Source organism: Vulpes lagopus, chromosome X (assembly GCF_018345385.1).
Source record: "Vulpes lagopus strain Blue_001 chromosome X, ASM1834538v1, whole genome shotgun sequence".
In the NCBI taxonomy this organism is placed as follows: domain Eukaryota; kingdom Metazoa; phylum Chordata; class Mammalia; order Carnivora; family Canidae; genus Vulpes; species Vulpes lagopus.
Genome location: NC_054848.1, coordinates 12942711 through 12958838, shown reverse-complemented (window position 1 = coordinate 12958838; position 16128 = coordinate 12942711). Strand labels below are relative to the sequence as shown.

General features: G+C 42.8%; 1 protein-coding gene across 3 annotated transcripts in view; it reads right to left on the bottom strand.

The window, feature by feature from the left end:
- Positions 1 to 9120, bottom strand: part of TXLNG (taxilin gamma) — a 55023-nt gene extending 45903 nt beyond the window's left edge. The window contains exon 1 of one of the 3 annotated variants that reach the window (XM_041741157.1): positions 8967 to 9120. In XM_041741157.1, the coding sequence (XP_041597091.1) occupies positions 8967 to 9068 (102 nt within the window). In that variant the 5' untranslated portion in view covers positions 9069 to 9120. Of the gene's footprint in view, positions 1 to 3984; positions 4038 to 8966 lie in introns of those variants that run through there. The other 2 variants (XM_041741156.1, XM_041741158.1) reach the window with 2 other exon arrangements.
- Positions 9121 to 16128: the final 7008 nt, after the last annotated feature.

The window sequence follows — 16128 nt, the reverse complement described above, 5'->3', positions numbered from 1 at the left end:
GCCTGCCTTTGGCCCAGGGCGCGATCCTGGAGTCCCGGGATCGAGTCCCACGTCGGGCTCCCGGCATGGAGCCTGCTTCTCCCTCCTCCTGTGTCTCTGCCTCTCTCTGTCTCTATGTCTATCATAAATGAATAAATCTTTAAAAAAAAAAAAAAAAAGAAAGGAAGAGAGACTAGAAGGCCAACTCACTCAAACCATGGTCTGAGAGGGGTCCTTATCTCAGCACCCTTAACCAAGCAAATCCACCTCTAGGGAATATGACCCTGAGACCAAGTACAAAGACAGGGAGCCAAGAGTGCCACTTCCTCTGGTTCATTCAGAAACCTCTCCAACAGTACTTGATATACTTCCTCATTTAATCCTCAGAACTATCTTACAGGCAAGTGTGATGAACAAACAGGCTCACTGATATAACTTAAAGTAGTTTGTCCTTCTCAGTCATGAGCCTAAGGGCTTAGAAAGCAGAGACTGAATTCTTAGCTTTCTCTCATTCCAGAGGATATGCTCTTCCAAGGTTATGTTAAAAATAAATGTGGTGGGCAGCGGTTTAACGCCGCCTTCAGTCCAGGGCCTGATCCTGGAGTCCCGGGATCGAGTCCCGCGTTGGGCTCCCTGCATGGAGCCTGCTTCTCCCTCTGCCTGTGTCTCTGCCTCTCTCTCTCTCTCTCTCTGTGTCTCTCATGAATAAATAAATAAAATCTTTAAAAAATAATAAAATAAATGTGGTGATGGTCACAAAACTCTGAATACACTAAAAACCACTGAACCGTACATTTTAAGTGGGTGAATTGTATGTGAATTATACTTCAACAAAGCTGTTAACCAAAAAATTAGTAAATTAATACATGAGTAAAGCCAGATCAATGACAGGGTTCCAAGGAGGGAAATAAACTGGAGGCATAAGTTCTAGGAGTTGTCCCAACTCCTAACTTTTGGCAGCAAAATGCTGCCAATGATCTGTCACAATTATGTTAGGAGCACGGGGAGCACATGGAGGCGTTAATAAGTAAATGAGGAAAAAAAGAGAAACCAGAGCTGAAGGTAGGATGAGGGAACCTGATTTCCCCCACTGGCGAAGAAGCAAAGAGTGAGCAAAGAGGTCTGGAAAAAGGTCTAACTGGGACACAGCTTCTTTAGCCTTATGATCTCTCTTGTAGTAGTGTTACTATCTACAGTAGTAGTGCTAACATCTGTATTAGACTATACACATCATTTGCATTTTAAAACAAAGATCGCATTAGATTTCGCATTTAATTTCTATGACTATCTTATAAAGGGTGCTAGATTCTATTATTTGCAAAATCATTTCTAGCTCTAAAACTGTAATTCAATGATAATCTGCAAACTGGGAGATATCTGCATTAGCCTAAACACCTATCTAGGCAGCAAAAATATCTGGAAACCCCAAATTTTAATGCTCAAAGCTACTGAAATATGCTTGGGCCTGACCTATTTTGCAGAGGGGCAGGGGCTGGGTCACACACAATTAGTATCTTCAAGTCACAGACTCCTAAGATGTAAAATGGTCTTCTACTTTTATGGGTTACTAAATGGAACACCCCGTCCCAATTTTATGAAGTCATACTTTGCCAGCTCCACGTGCAACAACCATGATGTACCTCTGAACGTCAAGCTTTCTCTTTTTTCTTGTCCTACTTACCCAGACCACTTTAGCTCTTTATTAACACCATGTTGTGTGGACTTTAAGACAGGTTTTTACAAAAAGGTCTCTCTAAACCCTCTATCTTTCGATTTGTCCAAATTATACTTGGAGGTGCTTTTGCAGGAAGTTAAAGCAGCTTATCTCCTAAATCATTTATCTTAAAGTTGACCTAAGGCCTAAGTGAAACAAAAGGTATGAAACCTGAAAGGATCAAAACTTCCCAAATTATAATAGCTTTTCTATACCCCTAGTGATCCAACCCACCCTTCAGAGTTTCATTTTCATTTAACAAAAATGATTATTCTTTTGACTCACCACTGAGTTTGGGTTACATTCAACAAGGAGCATGTTTTTACTTACTATTCTCAAGAAATGAGTTAAGAGAGCACAAGACACATGACATATGGGTAATGACTTTGGAGCCCCAGAAGTCTGACCTTTGAACATACCACTTACTGCCTCCTATGCAGCCATGAGGGAGATCAACGTCAGTTTCCTTATCTGTGAGGTAGGGATATATATTATCTACCTTCCAGAGTTGTAAGATTAGACATAATCAATATAAACTGAGCATGCAGATTATAATAACATCTGAATAAAGATGCATTTGCAAATTATGCAAAATGCCTACATTCTCACTTTTAATATGGCCCACATGCCAATTGATAAAATCCTTGGCAAAATGTGTTTCTTAGCTACTGGCACATCTTGCAAACCATTCGATATTGACCTTTCTGAAAGTAGGAAAAGAAGTGGAGAGAGATGCCTGGGCGTGATCCCAGGGTCCTGGGATCAAGTCCCACACCAGGCTCCCCATGGGGGGCCCGCTTCTCCCTGTCTGTGCCTCTGCCCCTCTGTCTCTCTTATAAATAAATAAAATCTTTAAGAAAAAGAAAAAAAGTGGAGAAGTGCTGGTTTAGCAATATTATTTATGACAGACTTTACAAAGTAGGAAGTTGAGGATAATGAGGGTTGTTCTGGGGGACATTTTTGAAATGTAACAGAATGCAAATCAACACCCTGAGCAAGAAATGCTAAGGGAATTATTTTGAAAAAAATTATTTTGATAGCATAGGAGGACACCACCAGTTATTTTATATATCTTTTCCATCAAGTAATAAAATTTAAGTAGCTTTAAATATAAAGAGAGTTTCAACTAGGAAATAAATTGAATCATAAAAATATACTCTCAGGGTCACCTGACCTATTTTTATTTTCTTATGGAAATGCTCCACTTGGGAAACATTTAAACATACCTAATTTTCAATGTTAATGAATACTACATTAAATTTGTATATTACTTTATACATTTAAATACTGTCACATTTGTTACATCAACTAAAAGTTACTGATAATCAGCGTAGAACCAAACAAAAAGGAGCTGAGGGGGAAGGGGGTGAGTGGGGGGAGGGAAAGGCAAGGAATTTCTTTGGGATATTAGATTAAAACTTGCTAGGTAAGCAGAAACTGTCCATTTAGTAGGGTACAGTGGTTGCACAATTATATATCAACTCTAGGCCAACTTCACCAACTCTAAGCTATGTTATTTAAAGCAAGTTTTCGGGGATCCCTGGGTGGCGCAGCGGTTTGGCGCCTGCCTTTGGCCCAGGGCGCGATCCTGGAGACCCGGGATCGAATCCCACGCCGGGCTCCCGGTGCATGGAGCCTGCTTCTCCCTCTGCCTGTGTCTCTGCTTCTCTATCTCTCTGTGACTATCATAAATAAATAAAAATTAAAAAAAAAAAAAAAAGCAAGTTTTCTGTTATTTGACTGAGCTTCAGATGTCATATCTATACACCTGGGGATATCACCTATTCTGCAAAGGTAAGAAGATATGAGAATGTAAGCACATTTTAAGTGCCTAGCACATTGCAGGAGACAGTCAAGACTCAAATTTCTTTCCTTTGAAACTCAACTCTCTGTAAAGTGTAAAATCTGAACAACACATCTACTGAAAAATCTATTATAGTGAATCCTTCTGTAAAGAATCCCATTTAAAAGAAAAAAAAAAAAAAAGAATCCCATATAAGGGATACCTGGTGGCTCAGCAGTTGAGCATCTGCCTTCAGCCTGATCAGGGCATGATCCCGGGTCCAGGGATCAAGTCCCACATTGGGCTCCCCTCGAGGAGCCTGCTTCTCCCTCTGCCTATGTCTCTGCCTCTCTCTCTGCGTCTTAAGAAAAAAAAAAAAAAAAAAAAAGATTCCCATACAAAAGCAAATCATACACACCCTGTTTTATGGTATCTAGATTTGACATATACATTCCTACATAAAACTCTAATCAGGGATCCCTGGGTGGCGCAGCAGTTTGGCACCTGCCTTTGGCCCAGGGCGCAATCCTGGAGACCCGGGATCAAATCCCACGTCGGGCTCCCGGTGCATGGAGCCTGCTTCTCTCTCTGCCTGTGTCTCTGCCTCTCTCTCTCTCTCTGTGTCGCTCATGAATAAATAAATAAAATCTTAAAAAAAAAAAAAAAAAAGAATCTAAAAAACAAACAAACAAAAAAAACCAAATGAATAAAAAGAACAAACAGACCCATACAAAGAACTGATGGTTGCCAGAGGGGAAGGTAGTGGGGGGAATGGGCAAAATGGGTGAAAGGGAGTGGGAGGTACAGGCTTCCAGTTATGGAATGAATTAAGTCACAGGAATAAAAGGTACAGCATCGGGAATATAATCAAAGGTATCAGAACTGTATGGTGACAGACGGTAGCTACACTTGTGGTGCATGTATAATTCATAATGTATAGACTTGTTGAATCACTAGGTTGTACACCTGAAACTAGCAGAACATTGTATGTCAACTATACTTCAAATAAAAAATAAATAAAAAAGGGATCCCTGGGTGGCGCAGCGGTTTGGCGCCTGCCTTTGGCCCAGGGCGCGATCCTGGAGACCCGGGATCGAATCCCACATCGGGCTCCCTGCATGGAGCCTGCTTCTTCCTCTGCCTGTGTCTCTGCCTCTCTCTCTCTCTCTGTGTGTGACTATCATAAATAAATAAATAAATAAAATTTAAAAAAAAAAAAAAATAATAAATAAATAAATAAATAAATAAAAAAGCTTTTTGGAGTGCCTGGGTGGCTCAATTAAGCATCCAACTTTGATAGCAGCTCAGGTCTTGATCTCAGGGTCGTGAGTTCAAGTCCCACATTGGGCTCCATGCTGGACGTGGTGCCTACTTAAAACAAAAACACACAGAGGCAAAAACAAACAAACAAACAAAACCTACCACCACCACCACCAATACTTCTCTAGTCAAGACCAATATAAATGACACACATAACATAACACCTTCCAACTAACATAGTACATAAATGTAGCATATTATGATCTAAAAACATGGAATTACCAAAGGAATGTGCTACAGCCTGTCTGCTCTCATTACTGCTTTGCCTCTTTGGCCACCATTAAAATGAAATTGACCAAAGTTTGATGATAGACAACAATGTTGTAAATAGAAGATCACTTTGAATATTATTTAATCTCTGTATCATAAGAGTGGAAATTCAAATCCACAAATGGGGAGAAAAACAAGATAATGAAATGGTTTCTTCCTATCCCATACTCTTGCCTCACCCTGAGTGGACTTCTCATTTTTTCTATCAGGGAGTGATTCTAGGAAAAGAGAAGACTACAAAGCTTGGTAGGTATATTTACAAAATTAATAGCACCCTAAAAGCAAGAGAAATGTATCTTTCATATATTCCCCTTGCCAGAACAAGTAAAATTATACAGGCCCAGGAGCGTGCTGAACGCTTCTCATCAATTCTTATTCTTCACAACAATTCTATGTGGTACGTATTAGCATCATCGCCACTTTACAGATGATGCAACTGAGGCTCAGAAAGATTGAGAAACCAAGGTTGCACAGCTAATACGTGGCAGAGAGCCAAGAGTCTTGACTCCAAAATCCATACTATTCACCTACTAGTACACTACTTATTACCTAGATGAAAGGGTATTGGTTTCTAGACTTGGCTTCACCCCTTGGGCAAATCACTTGACCTTGCTGAGTAGCTTCTCATCTGTAAATGAGGGCAATGACAGCTTCTCCACAGCATCCAGTATGCTGAAAGAGTTAACGTATGGACAAATATGCTGTAAAAATTATGGGGTGCTTTGCAGATATAAGATTTTAATTTGAGCCTTGGTTACATATCTTTATTTTTCCAAATGGTTTATTGACCTAAAAACGTTTAATAGTAATTTAAATCATTTTTAACATTCCCAAGCAAAAATCTAGTATTAAACCAAAACAAACCTACCTTAGACATTCTGGAAAAAGCAAAACTATATAGATAGTAAAAATATCAGTAGCTGCCAATGGTTTGGGGGAATAGGAGGAGGAAAAATAGGGGATTTTCAGGGAAGTTAAACTATTCCATATGATACTGTAATGGTGGATACATGTCACTATACATTTGTCAAAACTCTTAAAATGTACAATACTAAGAATGAACCCCAATGAAAATTATGGACTTTTGTTAATGGTAATGTATGGATATTGTTGCATCAATTCTAACAAATGCACCACACTAATGCCAGATGTAAATAATAGGGGATAACGGTGTGTGTGAGGGAATATATGGGAACTCTGTAATTGATGCTCAATTTTTCTATAATCTAAAAGTGCTCAAAAATTATCAAATTTTTTAAATCAACTTCATAAAATAAATTCTACATAGAAATTTAGAGAGTAATGAATGACCTTGGTGGCCTAAAAAAATGCCTGAATACCTGACAATGTATATCCCATCTTTTTAGACCAATGTTGTCCAATAGAATTTTATGCAATGATATAAATATTTTTGATCTGCTCTAACACGGTAGCCACTAGCCACAAAGGCTACTGAACACCTGAAATGTGGCTAGTATGAGTGAAGAATGGAATATTTCATTTTATTTAATTTCAATTACATTTAAACAGCCACATGCAGCTAATGGCTATCATATCAGCACAGTTTTAGACAATTCAAGAGGCCTCTAGAAATGTACTATAGTATTAACTTCAGAAGAAAAGAGTTACCTCAGAGACCATTCAAATGGATGTAGTTATGAAACAATGCCACAATTAACTGAGCTGGCGAAGAATGACTAAGTAGGTGGTTCAAACTAAGAACCAATAAAGTCCATCTCCAGTTGTTTTTCACTTTAAGTCCTATAATGTAACCAAAGTGACTGTACACTTTTCCTTTAATTCTCTCAATATTTTCAAAACATTCCAATTAATCAAACATCGTTTCTGCTTCCTGAAAAAATACAGTACAAGTCAAATTAGAATTAGGAATATTTTTTCAAGTTGGTAACCCAGAGAAAATAAAATATTAAGGGTCATAAATAAGTGATTTTTGCAGACACAAGATAGTCACCCAATTTTTTTAAACGAAAATTCAAAAACTAATATTCAATCATGTATTTCAATTCCATGTCATAGTCAGTTGGAAATCAAAAGGAAAAAAGATGCCCAGAAAAACAAGAGCAAAGAAAAAAGGTACATGAGATAAGAAAACAAAAACAGTACAGACACATATAACTATTCATATCCAGCTGTTACCCAGAATGCTACCTCAAAGGGTCATTACCTCTTATCTCAGGCATTTAAAATGCTAGTTGATAAACCTCAGTTCCTAATTCAGACTTTTGGTCCTTATCCCAGTGGCATAAACGGGAACTTATGTCTTCAATCGCAGTAGCTTTTTATCAGAGCCCTCCCCTGGGGGACCTATGAAATCAAACACTGAGATTGGCTCCCCACCCTCAGGGAATAAATGAAGTGACCGAAGTGACAGTTTTGAATCCCTAGAGTACATTCAGTCCACAGCTTCTTTTTCAGTCTTTCAAGTACTGGATCTTTATTTCAGAGTATAAAGAGAGAGGTAACTGAGAAGTAGTAACACCCTTATGCAGGAAGATATAAAAATACTCGACCTTAGGAACAGGCCCCCGAAAGCTCCAATTCTTGACACTTTGCTCAAATGTAAACCAAACCTTTGTTCTCCTTTTTCAAGCTCGTAAGTCTCATTAGAAAAATATTATTTAGTAATTTCACACAGGAGTGATTTTTAGAGTATCCAAATGCATAATTAACAATATTAAAAAGCCCTGAGTGATCAAGCAGGACGTCCAACAAGTCGAACGTTTCAAGATGATCCACGGTAAGGAAAAAGAGATGGGATTTCCACCTTTCCAGCGCCTTTCCCCGCGGATTTCCATTCCTGGGCCCTGAAAGCCCTGTACCCCATTAGTTGTGCAATCTTTTTCGAACTCCACCCACTGACTCCAGAACAAGTGGAATTCTCCCATTCTGAAGGTCTAGATTTTCCTGTATCCAGGGAGACATTGAAAACTCCTTGACGTGAGTCAAGTAAGGCAAGGGGGAACGGTCCAGCCTGTCTCCCAGATTAAGAGAGACCAAAGGCCAGGGTGGGGGAGGCGCTCAAGTTTCTGCTCACCCAAAAAAAAATAAAAGAAAGAAAAGAAGGGGAAATAAAGAAAGAGCAAGAAAGGGGAGGGAGGCCTGAAATGGGAAGACTGGCTATATCACGCAATGCTGCCCCCAACTCTGCGGGACCCAGGTCCACCAGCATCGTCTCTCATCGCCCGCCCCACGTGCAGCCAGGCCCGTGGTGCCCAGAGACAAGCCCGGGGGCCCAGGAGCGGAGTGGCCCCTCCAGCCCCGCGGCGCTCGCCCGCCCGCGCAGTGGCGGGGAGCGCAGGGGGGCGGGGGAAGGGGGGCGCAGTGCAACCCCGGCTCCCGCGCGGTTATCTTACTGCGCAACAGCCTCGCCCGCGCCGCCCGGGCGCACCCCGCAGCGCGCCCTGCGCACCTGCCGGGGGAGAGCAGGGCCAGCCGGTGACCCAAGCAGCCCTCCGACGGCGGCGCCCGGCGCGGGGCGCGCGGCTGAGCACTGCGAGCACGGAGAGCACGCCGAGGGCGGGGGCTGGGAGAAGGAACACCTGGTGTCCGGGGTTCCCCGGTGCCGGCCGCACGTGGCTGTCACACCTGGCGCGCCCCCGCCTCGCACCCCTTCCCCTTCACACCAGGTTGCGCCCCCTGCTCTCTCCCCACCTCTGCCGCGCGCCCCCAAACCCCAGCCGTCGCTCCCTCTTACCCCATCCATCCCGGTCCCAAATCCCCCCCCCACCTGCTCCCACTGTCGTCACCCCCGGGAGGAAAAAAGGCCGGATGTTAGTCCCGCGGCTAAAGGTAACCGGAGAGAGTGAAGATGTGGACCCCGAAAAATCTACCCGGGCATTCCCCCGGCCGGGCAACAACGCGGACGCCTCCCACACTGACCTTTTGCCGCGGGCTGCGTCGCCGTCCGCTCCGTCCGGCCTCAATAGCCTCCTCGGCGCCGCCGCCTCTTCCCCGCGCTGCCTCCTCTACCCGCGTCGCCATGAGGTGACGGCAGCAGCCAAACAAGCGGCCGGACAAGGGGCACGGAACCTTTCAGGGCCCCCGCGCCCCGCCCCTGAGCCCCCACGGCCAATCGCCGCATGAAAGGCTTCCCACGTGACCGGAGGAGGTTGGCCCCCGAGGGGTTGGAGCGGGATGGGGGTGGGGAGCATTGAAGTCTGGGCTGGGCTTCTGCAGGGCCGAGGGGCTAACACAGGCCGCGCGAGTCTGCGCAGACAGGGAAAAGTACTCTGAAGCCGACTACATGTCCCAGCAGGCGGCGCGGCCACGGCTCACAGGCTCAGCTCAGGATTGGAGCGTTAGGCGGCGTTCTGAAACGGGGAGAGGGTCCACTGGGTTGCGCGTGCTGCCTACTGGGACTTGTAGTTTTGTGGAAGCGATGTACCGGTACCGGAAGGTACTCTTGATTATCCTTTGGGAAAAGTTTAGAAATATTCCAGCGTTTGGGAGAGAGCGGGAGTGGGGACACGTTGTTGTGTTTTTGTTTCTCCTCTTGGGAATTGAGCCCATATGACTTAGGCATAAGGGGAAATCGTGACTTTCGAGGCGGGAGAGATGTAATGCCTTTCAGAATTTGAGGCTTCTGGCTGGGACACTTGCCCGGAGTCCTGCTCCTCCAGCAGAGCTCGCAGCACCGTTTACCTGTCCTGAGCTCCTGCGGGGTGGGGGCTGCGTCCGATTCACCTGGGCTGAACCGCCCGGTCTCCTAGCACAGTTTTCCACACTTAGTTGGCGCTTAATACATGTTGAATGTATCCTGTTTTCTCCGCTAGTCGTTTCGTTACCGAAATTTTTAAACAAATTAGGTTGGCTGAATCGCTTTTTTTTTTTTTTTTTTTCTTGACAGGATTGGGGCGGGGGGTGCAGTTTTCCTCAGGAATATTCCTTTCCATCTGATGGAACCAGATCTTTAATGACTGAGCCTCTGAAAGTCATAGATCTTCATCTATGATCTATGATATATATATGATATATATGATATATGATATATTAAAGAACTAATTATGAAAATTTGTGTAAATCCTTTACCATTTTTTATTAGAGTTGAGGACAACAGTGGTAGCACATGCTGAAAAATTTAATAATAGGGACGCCTGGGTGGCTCAGCGGTTGAGCGTCTGCTTTCAGCCCAGGGTGTGATCCTGGAGACCGGGGATCGAGTCCCATGTCGGGCTCCCTGCATGGAGCCTGCTTCTCCCACTGCCTGTGTCTCTGCCTCTCTCTGTGTGTCTCTATGAATGGATGAATAAAATCTTTTTTTAAAATTTAATAATATACATGAGAATAAATTTCAATATTGTGGAAATTCCACCTATTAATATTAATTATTTTTGTAAATTTGGGGAAAAGTACCAGTATTTTATTTCATGGGCAGAACACCTCAATTCAGCATTGAGATTTCAAAACTAGAGCAGTAGATCATGAACCCGTACTCAGATTCTATATAAAGCTGGTCTCAGCCACCATGCCTCACCTTTTTTTTTTTTTTAATTTTTTATTTATTTATGATAGTCACACACAGAGACAGAGAGAGGGAGAGAGAGAGGCAGACACACAGGCAGAGGGAGAAGCAGGCTCCATGCACTGGGAGCCTGACGTGGGATTCGATCCTGGGTCTCGAAGATGGAGCCCTGGGCCAAAGGCAGGCGCCAAACCGCTGCGCCACCCAGGGATCCCGCCTCACCTTCTTAAAGGTAAAATTCCAAGAGAATTTTGCATCCAAGCAAGATGCATAATAAATGTAAGGGTAATACTGCTTCTAACCTGTTCAGGGAACTGAGTTTCAAAACAAACAGTAGTTAAATTACAGCACAATAGAACACCATGCAGCTACTAAGAATGATAAACATTTTTTTTTATTTTGACCTAGAAAATATACATAGCATAGTGAGCTTTATTTTTTTTCAAAGATTTATTTATTTATGATAGACATAGAGAGAGAGAGAGAGAGAGATTGGCAGAGACACAGGAGGTCGGAGAGACAGGCTCCATGCCGGGAGCCCGATGTGGGACTCGATCTCGGGACTCCAGGATCACGCCCTGGGCCAAAGGCAGGCGCTAAACCGCTGAGCCACCCAGGGATCCCCGCATAGTGAGCTTTAAAAGAAAAAAATTCCAGGGGCTCCTAGCTGGTTCAGGCAGTGAAGCATGTGACGCTTGGTCTCTGGGTTGAGTTCAAGCCCTAAGTTGGGTGTAGAGCTTACTTTAAAAAAATTTTTTTTAAGTTCATTTGGGAGAGGGTAGGGGATGGGCAAAAGGTGTGAAGGAGAGTGTGAAGTAAAGGCTTCCAGTCATGGAATGAATAAGTCACAGGGATAAAAGCTACAGCATGGGGAACATAGTCAATAGTTTTGTAATAGCATTGTATGGTGACAGACGGTAGCTACACTTGTGGTGAGCGTAGCATAATGTATAATGTTGTCAATGTTTTTTTTTAATAAACTTTTTTTTTTATGATAGTCACAGAGAGAGAGAGAGAGGCAGAGACACAGGCGGAGGGAGAAGCAGGCTCCATGCACCGGGAGCCCGATGTGGGATTCGATCCCGCGTCTCCAGGATCGCGCCCTGGGCCAAAGGCAGGCGCTAAACCGCTGCGCCACCCAGGGATCCCTGTTGTCAATGTTTTACACCTGAAACTAATGCAACATTGTGTCGATGATACTTCAATAAAAAAAAATTCCATTTATATAGAATTGCCCGTATGTGTATAAAGAGATATTTAGAAAGATATTAATCAAAACGTTAATAATATGTTTCCCTGGATGGTGAGATTTGGGAGTATTTCTACTTCATGGTTTTCTGTATTAAGTATGTATGGGGAAAAAGTTGGTAGTTATCTTTATTACAAAAACAAAGGAACTGGGATCCCTGGGTGGCGCAGCGGTTTGGCGCCTGCCTTTGGCCCAGGGCGCGATCCTGGAAACCCGGGATCGAGTCCCACATCAGGCTCCCGGTGCATGGAGCCTGCTTCTCCCTCCGCCTGTGTCTCTGCCTCTCTCTCTCTCTCTGTGACTATCATAAAAAAAAAAACAAAAAAACAAAGGAACTATAAGTGACCTCAACTCTTAAAAGATGAAAACTATTTCATTGTATTTTATTTATACATGGTCGTATTTCAAAAGGGATTTGGAGGGATCCCTGGGTGGTCCAGCAGTTTGGCACCTGCCTTCGGCCTAGGGCCCAATCCTGGAGACCCGGGATCGAGTCCTGCATCGGGCTCCTGGCATGGAGCCTGCTTCTCCCTCTGCCTGTGTCTCTGCCTCTCTCTCTCTCTCTCTCTCTCTCTCTCTCTCTCTCTGTATGTCTATCATGAATAAATAGAATCTTTTTAAAAAAAGGGATTTGGTTATATGTGTGTATGTAGATATATGGATCTATATCATGCTATTCATTCATTCCTATGTATATATGGAGGGAGGGAATGAGGAGAAAGTGAATGTGGAAGAAGGATGGGAAAAATCAGATGAAGTCATGGGTGAGTTGAATCTGTAAAATACAGGCCTTGTGGTCTTGTCCACAAGCTGGAGGTGAACCAGATTTTTATTTGCGCTTCTTGACAACTGAGAAAAAGAGGAAAACACAATTTACAGAGTGATTCACAGCATTGTAAAATAAAAACAAAATGGTTGCTCGAGAGAAACCTGGCTATTACTGCTCCTGAGAGAAATATGAATTTTAGAGGTTCTAGAATATCTTTAATGTAGGCAATGGTGGTTTTTAAGTCTGTCCACAAGTTTGTCGATGGTCCTTCCTGCAAAAGGTAGAGTCTGATTCCTCTCCTCTTGGGTGTGTGGCCCAGGCTTAGTGGTTGGCTTCTAAGGAATACAGCTTAACAGAAGTGATGCACAGCTTCTGACACTAGTGAGAGAAACAATAGCTTCTGTCTGGTCCTTTAGGCCTTGGATCGTTCATTCTTATTCCTTGGCTCAGAGTAACTTGATTTTTTTTTAAAGATTGTATTTATTCATTCATGAGAGACACAGAGAGAGAGAGAGGCAGAGACACAAGGCAGAGGGAGAAGCAGACTCCATGCAGGGAGCCCGACGTGGGACTCGATCCTAGGACTCCAGAATCATGTCCAGGGCTGAAGGCAGGCGCTAAACCACTGAGCCACCCAGGGATCCCCAAACCTGATTTTTTTATAGACCCATTCTTTGTTTAGATTTTTATCGTAAATATCTTCAAAGAGGCCACTGTCAAGCCTTAGTCCAAAGCTCTGTAAAGCACTTTGCTTTTCTCTGCTGGGATCCATTGTTGGGGTTATATTTTAAGTTTTCAAGGGCTATCATTTTTTTAAATTTATTTTTTCTTTTAATTTTAATTTTCTTTTTTTTAATTTTTTTTGAAACATAAGTATGGGTATATTTATTCCTCTCAAATGCATACAAGACAATAATTACACAGCAACAAATCTTTTGTTCAACAATGATTTGATTCATAAGCATCTGAATTTACATAATTTCACATCCATACCTTTGCATTTTTAAATACTGTAAGTAAAAAAAGCCCCCCAAATAACCAAGTCTTATATTTTCCTATTTATCCCTCTATACATCCAAACTTTAAAAAGTTACAAACTGAACATTATACAGAACATATAAATCATGTTTAAAAACTTGAGGTTTTAAAATCACTGTTCCCCAGAATGATTCAGAAAGTCCTCATGCTGACAAGTGCAGTCCTAGGTGGTAAGGTCAGTTGGAAGGGGGATGAAAGAAGTCGTAAAAAGGCACCCCAGGTTCTGTCTTCATTAATTATTCTCATATTTACTCTTGGAACTGTCAGGAAGACAAGAATTGTGCCTGTCAGGAAGGTGGGGGTCACAAGATAAACAGTTCCTGGTGGGGTAGGGCATATTCTCCCCTGACTCCCTAAGGGCTCTGCACATAACCTGAATATGGGCCCGTTTATTGAGGTGTTTATTAAGCAGCCATAAGTCTGAGGCACAAAACAGTTTTTATGAATAGTGAGTTCAATGAGGTCCCAGCTTTCTGTTGTTTCATGTGCTCTGACAATCATTTTGTAGGAAATGCAAGGCACTCCAAGCAGACTCACCACTATAACAGAGAGAGGATTCTGTTGGTTTCATAACTATTATCAGGGAGCTGGAACCCTCAGAGTTCATAGCTGGACACAGGGCCATTTGGAGGTTTAGCTTGTAGTATTATCCCAAAGGGAACAGGCTTCCAATTTGCTAGGTTCCTATGCCCTGTCAGTGCAAGGGTGAGAAGAATCTCACGTATCCTAAACAGTGCACATCTTGAACATCATTGATTTTACCAATTCGAGCCCATTTCTCTCACCTGTTATACTAGCTAACAAACTACTAATTCCACCAGTGAAAACCAGTTTCTAACCTTCATTTTGCTACTTAGCAAAGCTGCTGGTTTGATTGAACTGTGGTTGACAAAAGCATTTGGAACTGTAATATGGAATACGGACTCCCTGGTTATTATAGCTGACCGCCCCTTGGTGTGTAAAGTCCTGAGTCATTGCCAGCCCTTAATTTAATCACACACACACACACACACACACACACACACACAGGCTACTACTACTACATTTTTTGCTGACAGTAAATTACAGACCTCATCAAACCGTATGGGCCAAGGACAGGCTCCTCCAAAATGTGCCACTTTGATATGCAGATTATTTCAAGCTGAAAATAACCAATGCCCAAAAACGCTCAGGAAGAAACTTGGAAGTTCCCCCTGACTGCCTAAAAGAATGTGGAGGACCTGCTCCAGAGACCTAGCACCATAGGTAGCAATAGAAGAAAGCTAGCAGGCCTGTTTGATCCAATTCCTTTCTGTGTCCCCTTGTTTGAGTGGCCAAACATTTACTCTTTTTCATCTTCATGAAAGTCCCAGACCCCTACCCTCTTCTCCTTAGTTTATTTATTTTTTTAAGATTTATTTATTTATTTATTTATGAGAGACACAGAATGAGAGAGACAAAGACACAGGCAGAAGCAGAAGCAGGCTCCCTGCAGGGAGCCCAATATGGGACTCGATCCTAGGACTCTGGGATTACACCCTGGGCTGAAGGCAGATGCTCAACCACTGAGCCACTCTGGTGTCCCTTCTCCTTAGTTTAGAAGGTCATTTACATACTTCATTTTGCCTGTCTTTGGAATCTCAGGTCTGTATGGATTCCTCATATGTAGATAATTAAATCATTTTCTCCCGTTAAGCTTTCTTTTGTCAATTTGATTCTCAGACTAGCTAGAAGGACATTGAAGGATGGAGGGAACTTTTTCTTCCCCAACAATACCCTGTAATGTAATAAAAAGCATTGACAAATCTAAAGACGCAGTGTTTCTATTAGAAGATCAGAAACTAGCAAAAGGGCGAGTCAGGGAAGCTTGGCTGACAGAGCCATCCAAGCGATGTTTGAGGGAGAGAGAATCTTGGTCAGAAAAAGAGAACTTCAAAAATAATAGCCCTATTCACAAGTCTAATTTCTCACATGGGGATGGAGGCTCTGTCATCCTAATGCCTTTGAGCAGGGAAAATTGTTTTGATTTCTTACCAAACAACCTTACCATTATGATCTGCCTCTCTATATGGATCTGACTACAGAGAGAGAATGTAGATATGTGTACATTTCCATTCAGCGAACCACTTCCATTGCTTATTGTTAATAAAGGGACATTTTGACTTTGTAAATCAGGCCCAAGGGCTGTGTTCTGTAGAGAACATATTCTGAGTGATCCCTCTAGGAAGCCTCTCTGGTGCTCAGTGTCTTAGGTGTACCATGTTATCCATCCCTAGCATGTTGTACTTCTCATCCCAAGCTAGTCCCACTCTTCAGTGTAAAGACCTTGTTTAATTGACTCTTTATACCCCAAACAGGTGGTAAATGAAGTAAGGGCAAGGACTGTGCCCATTGAACTCCTGTATTACCAGTGCTCCACAGAATGTCACACTCGGAGAAAGCTCCCAATACATGCTGATTGAGAAAGAGCCTCTGAATAGATAAAATGTACTCACAATTTTTCTGAACCTGCACAGATGAAAGCCAAACCCTCAATTCCCTGAAG